Genomic DNA, 13,619 nt, shown 5'->3' with positions numbered 1-13,619 from the left:
AATTTTCCAGGTGGATTTTAGTGTCCCACTCCCACTTGTCATCTATGCCTATAGCCTACAGAACACAGTTGTTGAGCTACTGTCTTGTCATCTATAGAAACAGAGTAGTGATCAGTGCTACAGTAGGGTTGCTGGTACTTTCTTCATTTAAAAAAAAGGGGGAAGTGGCAACCCGTTGTTGCAAATTCTGACCAGCAGATGGCAGAGGGCAGAGCCACTTACATTCTCTCTCTGGACCAGAGCAGCTCTCTCTTTCCTCTCCATCCTCCCCTTCACGTGCCAGGCCAACAACACTCCTGCAATGACAACAACATGGGTTACTAGGACAACAGCATGGGTTACTAGGACAACAACATGGGTTACTAGGACAACAGCATGGGTTACTAGGACAACATCATGGGTTAGGTCTGAGGAGCGTGTGTATGAGAGAGAGTGAGAATGTTGGTACATTTTTTAACCAACTACGTATGTTCTTGTTAGAGAGAGCGTTAAAGAGTGAGTGTAGGACTTTTTTTTAACAAACTATGCTCTTGTTATGTTTGCTCTGGTTTTAACACAATACAATAATATTGCCCACTACTGCTTTACTACTGCTTTACTACTGTTTTACTACTGTTTTACTAATGTCCACAGCCTAATGTTTTTACTACTGTTTTCCTGCTACACTGTTTTTCATGCTATATTAGCACACATGATCAATGGCTTCTGCTACAATACTGAATGGCTGTAACCCTATTACCTCAACCTGTTCTTGCACTGACATATATTTTTACAGGTTTTTATGTTGCCTTGTCTACATTATACTTTACTCTCCGATTTGTCCATATTATTTATGCTGGTCTCTAGACCTTATTATTGCACTGTTGCACTGTTGGACTAATGTTGGACTACTTTTTGCACCTTCACCATGACACTCACTCTCTTGAGCACCTTATCATGCACACATAACTAAAGGACTACTGTTGGACTACTTTTTGCACCTTCACAATGACACTCACTCTCTTGAGCACCTCGCCATGCACACAGAACCACAGGCCCTGTCACTACAAGCGTCTCCCTCAAGCACACTGGATTTTTTACATTTATTTATATAGTATATTTAGTATTTAGTTTTGTTAGTTTTTCTTATCTCCTACTGTCTCTATTGTACAGTGGAGTTTGGTTATATGTTTATACTTATACTTATATTTACCATTTCTGCTGTAAGTGCATGTTGTGTGTGATGTCTGTATGCTACTGAGACCCCCCTGAATTTCCCCTCGGGGATCAATAAAGTATCTATCTATCTATCTATCTATCTATCTATCTATCTATCTATCTAATATTTATGAAGCATGTATGAATGAAGAAACGCTAAAAGCAGGACAGCGACAGCGGGGTCGCTACACTCGTGTCAGCTCACATGCAGTGCTGTCTAGTCCAAGTCCAGTGGTTCCCAACCTGGGGTCCGCGGACCCCACTAGGGGGCGCCAGAGAGTGCAGTGGGTCCGCACAATGTTGCCTGGGCTGAGGTTGTAAGGTTACCAAAATTATATTTGCACACATTTAATAATCAAAATTCTGTATAATGCAAATTAAAACATATTTTTGTTCCACATTTAAATTCATGTAGCTATTTATTACCTCTGAACTTATAAGTTTGTAATAATCACTTTATTCTTTTTGTGTGTGTGTATGCAGGTAGGAGTTCAGGTAGGGGGCCCTTAGCTTGTCTTAGACACAGGCAAGGGGGCCTTCAAGGAAAAAAGGTTGGGAAACACTGGTCTAGTCAGTCAAGTAGAACAGCCATACTCATGTCAGCATAGATGCTGTGCTGTCTAGTCAGTCAAGTAGAGCCGCCGCAGGGGTAGAACAGCCGTAGCAGCAGTTCAGGCAGAGACGTGGTGGAAAGCCGTGTACGCGACTAGCCACAGAGAGGGGTTGAAAAGAAAATGGGTCAAAAGTACAGTAAAAGAGGTCATGAAATCACCTCTCATGGGTAATGAGAGGAGATATGCTTTGCAGAGTGGAACATACGTTTTCCTTTTCAAATGTGCATCATTGCACCTAAAATCAAATTGAATCCAAATGAGTCCACTGAGGCAGGTTTATTGGTGAATGTGCAATGTGCAGTCTACAGTGAGTTGCATATTTCATGTGAGTGCTGGCTACCGTTAGTGTTCTATTTCCTTATCAAGGTTAACCAAATTTGAGAGATTGATAACACGCTCTCAAGTCAGCGGGATGTTATAACTTTTGGTGAATTTATCAGTGGCTGATATGAAACATTAGTCAGCATGATTACCAACAGATTCAGTCACATCACAGGCAACAGCATTCTATTGCTGTCCTTTACACACATTGTTACTGCTGCAATTCTACAGACATCCAGCAGGGGAAGCAAATATTCATGAGAACACTAGAAGAAGAGAAGGTTGCAGGGGGTTAGATGGGGTCTAACGGGACTGGATATTGCTGCAATACTGCGAACATCCAACAGGTGCAAGGAGTTTTTAAGGCCTGTGTTCTGAGACATGTTTTCCTGATGTCTCCTTTCTGCCACTCTCCTCTTCTCTCCTCTCCTCTCCTCTCATTCCATCTCAGAATGTCTCCAAATTCCTTTTGTTTTGTCTGCTGTAACACTCTTCTCTTCCCCTCTCATGTCCCTTTATGCTGCTCTCCTGGTGTTGTCTCTTTCTTGTGAATTCCCCTCATTGTCCCTCTCTTCTATCTTATATTCTCTCCTCTCCTTTAGTCTCTGCTCCTCTCCTATCCTCTCTTCTCTGCTCCTCTCCTATCCTCTCTTCTCCTCTGCTCTCTTTTCTTCTCTTCTCTCCTTCCCTCTCCTCTTCTATCCTCTATTCTCTCCCCTCTCCTCTTTCCTCTTCATGTCAAATGAACGATGGCACGGTTGACGGCTGACAGGTCTGTTCTGTATCATTACTTCAGCGCTACTAAGTGTGCACCCTCAGCATGAGTGTGATGACAAGCCGAATCAAATCCAATAGGAAAAACAAATCCTCATTACTTATTACTAGTAACACAATGCTACATCACTTATTTGCAAACTTCTCTGTGAATTAAACCTTTGAATCTTATTCCCACTCTCTTGGTCTTTCTGGGAGAATTGGCATTTACTCCCTTGGCGTCCATGTACTGGGTAGCCCACAGCATAATTGTTCAACAGGGTGCAGGGTTCAATAAAAGTCCATTGGTCTGCCCTGCATATTGGGAAATGCTGCTACAGGGGCGTCAAGTGCCTCCAAAAGTAATGGAAAAAGGTCACAATACACGGAAAGTTGCATTGCGCAATCCCAGACGTTCCGGGGCAGACAGCGGGATTGCCAGAGACGCCATTCTCTCGTGTGAGTCAGCCAGCGCACCACTGGCTTTGCTGTGTGTGTTTGCAAGGCAGGTCTCTCAGCTGTGTGGCAGTCAGCACGTAGGATCTGTACCGCCTGTTTAACTGTCCTGCCTGACTGTGGTGTGTCTGCAGTCGATAGTTACAAACAGTTGTTTGTTTAATCCAATGGAAAAACCTGCTTATCAATCTCCCCTGCTGTCTGTGTGTGTGTGTGTGTGTGTGTGTGTATGTACTGATGCCCTACCACCGTGAGCTGCAGAGGGACATAGACAGTGTGTGTGTGTGTGTTGCAGAGGGAGATGGACAGTGTGTGTGTGTGCATGTGTGTGTGTGTGCATGTGTTGCAGAGGGAGATGGACAGTGTGTGTGCGTAATCAAACAGTGGAAAGAGCTCTTCAGACTCCACATAAAACTCAATAGTTGAGCGTCATGATGACCATGACCATCGATCTGCCAGGAAGTCACTGAGAGACCAGCACTACATGCTCATCACACACACACACACAAACATGCACACACGCACACACACACACACACTGAGAGACCAGCACTATATGCTCATCACACACACACACACACACACACACACACACACACACACTCACACTCACACATACACACACACATACACACACACACACACACACACACACACACTGAGAGACCAGCAATATATGTTCATCACACACACACACACACGCACATGGCTATTAAAACAAACAAGCACACATTTCACACACAGAGTTGAAATTTCCACCATTACAACCATGGTTCATCATTTGATATTTCACAAAAGTGGAGTGAGTAATGCAGTGGCAAATCAGCCTGAGCAACACTTCTTAGTGGTCCTCACTAACAAGCCACTGTATGAAGGTAGCAGGACGTAACAGGCTGTAATCAATGGCATATTGGGACACACAATGCAATACTGTACACTTCTTTCACTCATAACTTAGTTCCTCATTCTCAACCAATGTGACGTATGACTTCTCCATCCCCCACTCAAACTAACACTTTGAGACTAAATTATGAGTTATTCTAAATTATTAAAATTGCGGATGTGGCATCACTGCGAAATAAAAATGGTCGGCCAGTGAAATAGGTGAGCGCTGTGACTTCCCATTGATCTGGATAAAAGTGTCCAGTCATTAAACGGGTCATTTTAATGCTTATTAATGTTTTAATGTTTATTAATGTTATTGTAATTTGCTTTGGACAAAAGCATCTGTTAAATACCATGACCAAAAACATACTTTACTCACTGGACCTTACATTAGAGCATCTACATGGGCTACCACATTACATCATTAATGACGCTGTTGATGGTATCAATGGCGTAAGTTGCTGGTGGTTTGCAACAGTATTGGATCAGGTCAGAAGTTCAGCCACAATGCAGTCATCTTAGAAAATCCCCCGGAAGGCTATTTAAGGCCAACAAGATCTGACTCCTATCTAAATGAACAGGAAGACATCCACAAATTAACATAAAGTGAACATAAACTTGACATAAAAGTGAATTAAGCATGAATTTATGCATGATAACATATGAAAACTATGATATATCATGATATAGCCCAATATTGTGTAGGCTATTAACTAAATCACATCTTGCAGACCCATTAAATTTGTCTGGTCAACGTCAAAATACACTTATAAATGTCATAAGGCACTTCAAATGCTGTACATTGCACACGTTTTAATGCCCAGCAAGCAACAGAAGTCCATTTTGTGAAGGAGAAGCCAATGAGCCTAAATCCTCTCACCAACAAGGAAAAAAAAGAAAAAAAAACTCTTTTTTTTCTCTGTTGGCTATCATCCAATCATGAATAAGCCGCAAGCGAATTTTATTGGCTAATTTGGCTACCAGCGGGATTCCTTGATAGTTTACGATTAGATTAGCCCCTGAGCCAGTTCACTTGTATTTGTCCCCTCAGCATGTCATATCAATTATAGCACAAATGCATACAACTAAAGAATAGTGCATTTTATAGCCTGTTGCAAAACAAATGATAGGTTATTGTTGTAATTAATTTGAAAACTTTCAGGCGTTAAAATGACTGCAGAACCCAGCGATTTCGGTTCAGTGTCTTTCAGAGGTTGTTTTACACTACTCAATACCACTCTGTGAATATGGTTATGCAGATATCACATACATCCGGATGTAAGGAATCCATTGTTTCCAACCTCTACAAACTATAGCTTGTTGGTAAGGGGTTTGAATAAGGCTCTATTATATCCTGTAGGCCTATAGGCGAGGGAGAATACTCGCACATGCATAACTCAGATGTCAATATTCCAATGCTTCTGGAAAAGGAATTACAACTATGGACCAGCAATGCTATGTGTATGTAATTAGTAGCTTAGTGAGAAGTTAGGCCTTCATCTTTGATTTATGGATTTGCACTTGGATTTGAGTAGACTGAAAGCATACTGAAACAAGGTACATTTCAAAAGCCTGGCTATCCCTGATTTAAAACACTTGCCTTAGATAAATAAGTAGCCTGTTGGTTAAAAAAACAACAATGGATCACTGTTTAGCAGTTACGGAGCCCTAGAGGGGTCATCGCAAAATGTTTTGCATGTTGAGAGAATGTCTTTCGTTTTACTACATTGTGCTCGTTTTACTAAATTGTGCTCTTGTTTAACTAAATTGTGCCCTCGTTTAACTATATTGTGCTTTCGTTTTACTAAATCGTGCGCTCGTTTTACTAAATTTGTCATTTCGGTTTACTAAATCGTGTGCACAATTTACTATATTGTGCCTCGTTTAACTATAGTGTGAGCTCATTTTACTAAATTGAGCTCTCATTTTAAGCATAGTAAAAGCGAGGGCACAATTTATTAAACGAGTGCACTATTTACTAAAAACGGCGCGATTTACTAAAAACGAGGACACGATTATTAAAGCGAGCACAATTATGAACATGGTTATAGAACATTGTGAGCACGATCTACTTAAGCATTGGCCACAATTTGTAAAGCGTGCACTCAATATTGTCTTGACACATGTAAACATGAGCACGTTATAGTATATTCGAGATCTCGATCTACTAAAAGCGCACCCACGAATAATTAAAGCGTGGGCTCAAGAAATTCAATTGTGTGCACAAAAACATAGTGTGGTGTCAAGGGGTATCCCGGGAATGGCGTCGGGAGGGTGTGTAAGCTTGTAGTGGCGTGGGGAATCTCATTGATTGCAGTGCACCTGGTTATAGCCCGTTAGGTAGGCTGTAGGTGGGAGAGCAGATGATTGTGTGTGTTTGTACAGGCCCTTGCCAACATCGTCCAGCTGAATGTTTGGCGAAGTTTTGAGTGTTTGTTGAGGTCCAAGTGTATGCAGAGCTGTGGTGTTTATGTCATGACGGTGTGAGCTGGGCTACATAGCCTGAGAAGCTGAGCATCGTGAGCGACACTGTTTATGTCTCCGTTTTCATAGTCATTATCAAAGCTTACCTCGTTGTGTGCATCATTGGTGTGCGCGTGGGTTATATGGTGAGGCCCATCGGGCTAGAGGAACCTTATTGTATTGGGTGGGTATTAGGCGATACTACTATAGCCTATTTGTACCAACAGTAGGTCTACGTGTTGTAATTGTTTGGGAGCTTATGCGGCTGTGATGTGCCGGACTTCTAGACCTCACAGTTAAGTCAACAATCCAGGAGATAGTGGAAACCGGTCATTAGGCTACAACAGAGCCAGCGAGTAGCCTTTGTAGTAGAATTTCCCCATTATGGGTCTCCATAGCTGGCGGTTGACACCACAGTGCCCTGCTACAAAGAGTAGAAGTCCGCTATAAAACATGACCACCTAAAGTCTTTAATTAGCTGCTACGGTTATCATCACATTACCAATATGAACTGTTACAGACAGCTGTAGGCCTAGTCCATGTCAAGGTAACATGAAGTTGCCACCACAGCACTGTGAGCAGTGAAAAAATGTCGGAATTACTAAATGTGAGCACGAAATACATATTTGAGAGCTCAATTTAGGCCTACAAGCGAGGGTCACGTTGTATTAATTGAGGGCTCAATTAAAGGAAAAGCGTGCTCCACGTTTTATTAATTCGAGGCTTAATTAAAGGAAAAGCGTGCTCACAAATTATCACGACCAGAAAAATATCACTTAAAGTGAGCTCTCGGCTCCGTGCTCCCGGGCTCCGTAGCTTGGTGGTGGAATGTAGCGAAGTACAAATGCGCCGTTACTGTACTTAAATAAATTTTCCATGTATTTGTACTTTACTTAAGTAAAATTTATGGTGCATACTTTTGACTTTTACTTCGTTACATTTTACAGCAATTATCTGTACTTTTACTCCGCTACATTTCTACAACACCATCGTTCCTTTTTACGATACATTTTATGATCAGTTATTTTTTTCTCTCTGACAAACACGTTTGTTTTACCGGGGGTTGCTACCAAAGATTCTGGGCGCTTACGTGCATTCTTAGAAACATAAGCTTCTAGTCTAGACCAGGCAAAGCGTGAGCTTGTAGCCATCTGCATTCGGTAGGCTATATTCACCAGAACCATGGCTACACTGTACATGCAACTGTGTTCTGTGCCTTTCTCTGTCTGTTATCTGCAGCGTTAGGGCCTCCTCTCCAATGAGATTGCTATCCGCGGATCAGCGAAGTTACAGGCTATGCCCATGCTTCTGTCACACGTCTGATCATTTGCGGCACAAATTAATGGTAGACTATTAATGAACCGGTGGCCGGAAAAAACGTAACATTTTCCAGATTAGGAAATATTCCTTAATTGTGTGTGATTAAATAAAGATGCATAGCCTACAATTGGGGGGTAGTAACGTGAACGCTCATTCAATGTCTATGCGTCTGCGCAAGTGAAACTGAACTTAATCATAAAGACACCTTTCTCAGCAACTTTTCTGTTCAATCAGCATAATTGGCATTACGATCCACCCGACGTTTCCCTTGTCTACCCCGTTAAATTTCAGGCTCTCGTGTTTTGCTGAATGATATTACTCAGCAGATCACTCTAGTAGGCTAGATAACCAGAATTACAGTCTCTAGAATTGTAGGTCAGAATGTAAACTGGGCCACAGATGGTAAGCACAATTGCATTAACTTAAAACTATCTAGTCGAGTATAACCTAAAAACTAGCTTAATTAAAATGCCACAGCCCATACTGATTTTTTCCTTTTAGAATATAGATATTAAGAGAATAAATCATTATGCAAATACTTTTACTTTTAATACTTAAAGTACATTTAAAAGCAGGTACTTTTTACTTTTACTTAAGTAGGGTTGTCATTGTGGTACTTTTACTTTTACTAAAGTAAATATTTCTCTGTGTATTTGTACTTTTACTTAAAGTACTGAGGTTCAGTACTTCCTCCACCACTGCTGTTTAGAGACACTAGTTGTCCAGATTGTAAAGGCATGACCAGATTGACCAGATTGTAAAGGCATGGTGTGTACACTACTGCTCAAAGGAGTGAAATGGCCCAGATCGGATACTGTCTACCAGCTCTGAATGGGGCTAGTGTGTCAGGTTTATTTGTAATAAACCTGACATTACATGTTGGAATCATTTAAAAAAATGACTGGACTGGGTTAGAACATTTTTTTTACTCACACAACAAGTCCCTCTCTATGACTTACATGCACAGTACTATCACAACCTGAGGTCCACAAAACATAAAAATGTCACAAGCTGAGTCTCTCTCTATCTCTCAGACCCACAGCACAGCTACACAGTACAGTGAGTCTCCTTCTACAGTATACTTGCATGATGTATTTCACATAAACAAAGCTAGCACTAATCATATCAGGCTGAAGGGCTCCAGTGTGGTGGCAGATGATATGAGCTAGCGACAATATGCTAAAGTGCAATAAGAGGAGATGTAGATGGCACTTTCCCCACAGCCAGACATACGATACGGTCAACATACACAGCAAACACCATGAAAGTAGTATACCAAACAAGGTTGGGTCATGTGGTCACAGAAAGACCTAAACACAACCTTATTAAGGTGTGTGTGTGTGTGTGTGTGTGTGTGTGAGAGAGAGAGAGAGAGAAAGAGCAAGAGACAGAGGGAGAGGTGTGTGATGTGAAGAAAAGTCTTACCGTTCCTTTTTGTGTCCACACAGAGTTCTGTAAAATCTCATGGATGGACAGTGTTTCCATATGTGTAAAAGCGACAGCACTGGCGTCATTCAGCAAACTCTCACACACACTCTCTCTCTCTGTCATACATGCACACACCCTACACACGCCCTCACACACACTGTCTCTCTCTCTCATACACACACACACACACCCTACACACGCCCTCACACACACTCTCTCTCTCATACACGCACACACCCTACACACAGCCTCACACACTCCTTCACACACTCCCTCTTCCACGCTGGCATACGGACAAACAATCAGCCGCTCCTGGTGTAGATCCGCCCTCCTTTCAAACGAGCTGAGTGTGATCAGACTAAATGTATGAGCCAAGATAAACACACACACTCTCTCACACACACACACACACACACACACACACACACACACACACATGTCAGTAAATACAGAGGCACAAACACAAATGAGTGGACACAGAGATAGGTATAAAAGTGTGAAGAATGCATGTGGACACACACGCTCACACACACACTGACACACACAAACACACACACACACACACACACACAGTGTCTGCGACAGACAGGAGAGCTCACTATGCTGTAATCAGCTTAAGGCCTACTCCTTTATCACAGCCTGTTTGTATAACAGACTGCTCTCCTGGAGGTAACCAGCAACTCCCTGCTCTCCTGGAGGCAACCCTTTTCACCCGTTCATACGCATGCTAATTTTGATATACACACTTAGGCTACACATGGACTACACACAGTGCACATGCATGCATAGCGGGTCCTCCTCATGCAAACTGAAGTTCTGTGTGTGTGTATATATAGTTTACAGAGTTCAGATCAATATAGAGCCCAAGGGCAGTCTCTCATAATCAGATAGCTTATGATAGCATGCACTCTACTACCGGTACACACACACACACACACACACACACACACACACACACACACACACACACGCACACACACACACACACACAGAGCAGCTCCAAACAGCAACAACACACACTGACTGTATGCCAACTGCACTAAGGTCCAATAACACTAGGACTGATGGATGTTTTGAAATTGGCAAGGAAACCAGACTGAAAGTTATCAGTAGACATTTGATGTTAAGAGGGTCATACTTTTAAAGGGACACCAGGCAAGCCTGATGCTTTTTCTCTACGAAACTCCCCCTCGCTCGGTCTGAAGCTCTTTTCCTTTTCTTTGCGTCTTCCGTCAAGGGTTTTCGCTGCTTCTTCGCCGCCTCTGCCATTATACACACGTTTGCAACAATCTCTAGCGTTTCGTTAGCCTGCCTCTGTGCTGTAAACTGATCCTGCGCCCGATTCGTGTGGTGGGATACACCGATCTTGCAAGTGGGATATTCTTCCTACAGGCAGTAGGGGCGGGCGAGAGAGCCTTCATTCGCCCCGTAATGAGTCATTTAACCATATACGACTTACGAAGATGATTAATTAACACGAAAACGTTGCCTGGTGTCCCTTTAAATAGCTGTTTGGTTCTTTGCCATTAATTGGAAAGGAGGAAAGGGGCTTTACAACTAGCCTGGAATAATCCAAACTCTGAGTCTGGTGACTCACAATTGGGAAACGTTTGCAACACTTACATCGCGGCAGCCACTGACTTTGAAATCATTGGTCCAGCCTTACCATTCACATTGATCAGAGATTCCTAACGTTACTTCCTACTTCGCCTAAACTTTACAAACTGACAATAAACAGCATCAACAGTCAGGAAACAATGTATGTGGGTCTACCTTTGCTGTAAATACATTTCTGCATTTTTCCAATTGCATTTTTTGACGTTTGCAGGTGTTGCTGCTTCTGTTTATCACAAGTTTCGGTTTCGTCTTCCCTTCTCGTCGCTGATTGGCCTGACATTTTTGATTTTTGAGGGAAACGGTTATGAACTATGGTGTTCCAGACCAAATCTCCCTAAAAGAAGAACTAGGTGGGTGGTGCCAGGCTACTTCACAACAGCTGTTTTCAAGAACTTAGGAAATGCACCAGACTTCTGCATTGATACTTTTATCATTTTAACCGATTACTAGGAGAGAAACAAAAGTTGGTAGGCAGAGCATCTGGGCCTCTTGAGAAAGAGCTGAGATTCTCTACTGTTTTTCTTTTTTTATCAAGCAAAATATCAATCAATGTTCTCCTGTCTTCATTGCTGTCAGTTCCAAATGTTGAATTAGTAACAGATGATACATTCCGTCTGGTTTTATCAACTAGGCCTATAACGCCTCACTGTTAGCCCAGATTTCATATCCAATTAAACAATTAAATTACAATGTACACAGATGGCATTAGCTTTAATCCAGTACTTACCAATGTAATTAAATTGAGCTCATTTTAAGTAGAATCCACTTCCTCTGTAATCTTCTCCTTTCTTCCCTTTTTTCATGTTTTCTCTGTGTTTTGTTCTTCGTCTCTTGTTTCGTTTCTCTGCTTCTGTTTTCCTTCTGCCCGTTTCCTCTCGGTTTTCCTTTCATTTCTATTTTTCATTTATTTGTGCATTTAGCTGACGCCTTTATCCAAAGCCACTTGCAGATACCCATTGCAGGGGGCAATATCCCTACAGCAACTCTAGGCTAAGTGCTCAAGGGTGCAAAGGTGGCAGTTGGGAATTGAACCCACAGCTTTTGTGTGGCTAGTGCATGCTAGCCGAGGTTCGTTGCCACACTACCACCACCACTGTCATCTCATTTTGTCTACTCTCGTGTATGTTTCACTCCTGGACATTTGTAATAAAGTCCTACAGATTGAGGGGAAGTTCTGTATTTGATTAATCACCTGTGTTGTGCTGTAATGCCTCCTATATTGATTTAAAGGAGTAATCCAGCGATTTTTCAAATAGAGCTCCATTTCTCAAGGTCACCCAGTACTGTTGGTATGAAAAACCCCCGAAAACAACCGGTTGTTACACTCTGGGGGCATATACGTGGGACCCCATGTTCTTGCCCCCAGAATGTAGCACTGTAGCTGCCTGGCTGCTTTAGCTGTTGGAACTAGCAACTCTAGGTAAAACCGATTGTTTTCGCTTTTTTCCGTACAGACAGTTCTCCTGACCTCAAGAAACAGAGATGTAAAAAATTGCCGTATTTCCCCTTTAACATAAAACAAACTGAAATTATTTGATTTTCAGTTGTCGTTGTCAGTTAAAGGGAGGTTGGTCAACTGAGAGGGTTTGTTTGTTTTTATTATTTTCTGTGGCAGTACAAATAACACCAGTTCAGAACATGGGTGAAAACTAATTGTGGATGTGCATTGCACTTTGTGCATGATGGTCTTTCTTATCAGTCTGTTCCTTGCTCTGCCAGGACACAGCTGACCAACGTTACGTACACAGCAAGACTTCAGTGGGAATCCATCCTTTTTAAATGACATATTCTGGCCGTACTACTATTGTCAGTGATATAAGTATTTGAAATGAACATGATTTCTTAATGCCTAGTGACATATCAGGGCCATTTTATGATTAAAATACATTTCTTACATACGGTTCCTTTAACTGTAAACTCGCTTTGCCATGGAGATTAGATCTGCTCCAACGGTAGCCTGTTTTTTTGACCAACGTTACGTACACAGCAAGACTTCTGTGGGAATCCTCTGCGTTTATCAAGAATGTCTCAGTTCAACCCATCAAGAGTGCGGGTCACTTTGGAAGAAAGTGTGGTAGTGATGGAGGAGCTGGACAACCTGTCTTCTTCTGGATTGACTGATTTGTGTTGTCTCAGGCTTTCTGTCTTCTTCTGGACTGACTGATTTGTGTTGTCTCAGGCTTTCAGTCTCCTTCTGGACTAACTGATGGCTTCTGGACTGACTGAATGGGTTACTACCCCAAGTGCATGAGACACACTTTGTTCAGCAGGTACTACTAAACTTTGGTAGGGGTAAGCTGGCACCCAAAAAATGATCCCAGCTTCATAGGGTTCCAAATAGTTACTGCTCCAAGGGTATTCTTTTAACTGGTCAAAGAATGTGTTTGCTGTTATATGCACTGTGGGCAGTGTGTGTGTGTGTGTATTTGTATGTGTGTGTGTGTGTGTGTATGAGTGGAATGAAAAAAAGTCCTCTTTTCAGACATCAACTACTTTGTTTATAATGTTGCACTTTTTGAATAGCATTTTTATCCTGAATAATTTGTAGTGTGTGTGTGTGTGTGT

General features: G+C 42.1%; 1 protein-coding gene across 2 annotated transcripts in view; it reads right to left on the bottom strand.

Annotated features, from left to right (window-relative positions):
* The window catches only part of LOC125304374 (cAMP-specific 3',5'-cyclic phosphodiesterase 4D-like), a 69,495-nt gene extending 59,842 nt beyond the window's left edge, over positions 1–9,653 (bottom strand). For both annotated transcript variants that reach the window (XM_048258587.1, XM_048258588.1), the window contains exons 1-2: positions 9,435–9,653; positions 223–296 (exon numbers count right to left, since the gene is read on the bottom strand). In XM_048258587.1, coding sequence (XP_048114544.1) covers positions 223–264 — 42 coding nt within the window. In that variant the 5' untranslated portion in view covers positions 265–296; positions 9,435–9,653. The remainder of the gene's footprint in view (positions 1–222; positions 297–9,434) is intronic.
* Positions 9,654–13,619: the final 3,966 nt, after the last annotated feature.

This window comes from Alosa alosa, chromosome 12 (assembly GCF_017589495.1).
Source record: "Alosa alosa isolate M-15738 ecotype Scorff River chromosome 12, AALO_Geno_1.1, whole genome shotgun sequence".
In the NCBI taxonomy this organism is placed as follows: Eukaryota; Metazoa; Chordata; class Actinopteri; order Clupeiformes; family Clupeidae; genus Alosa; species Alosa alosa.
The sequence above is the reverse complement of the archived record's forward strand: the minus strand, read 5'-3'. Positions and strand labels throughout refer to the sequence as shown.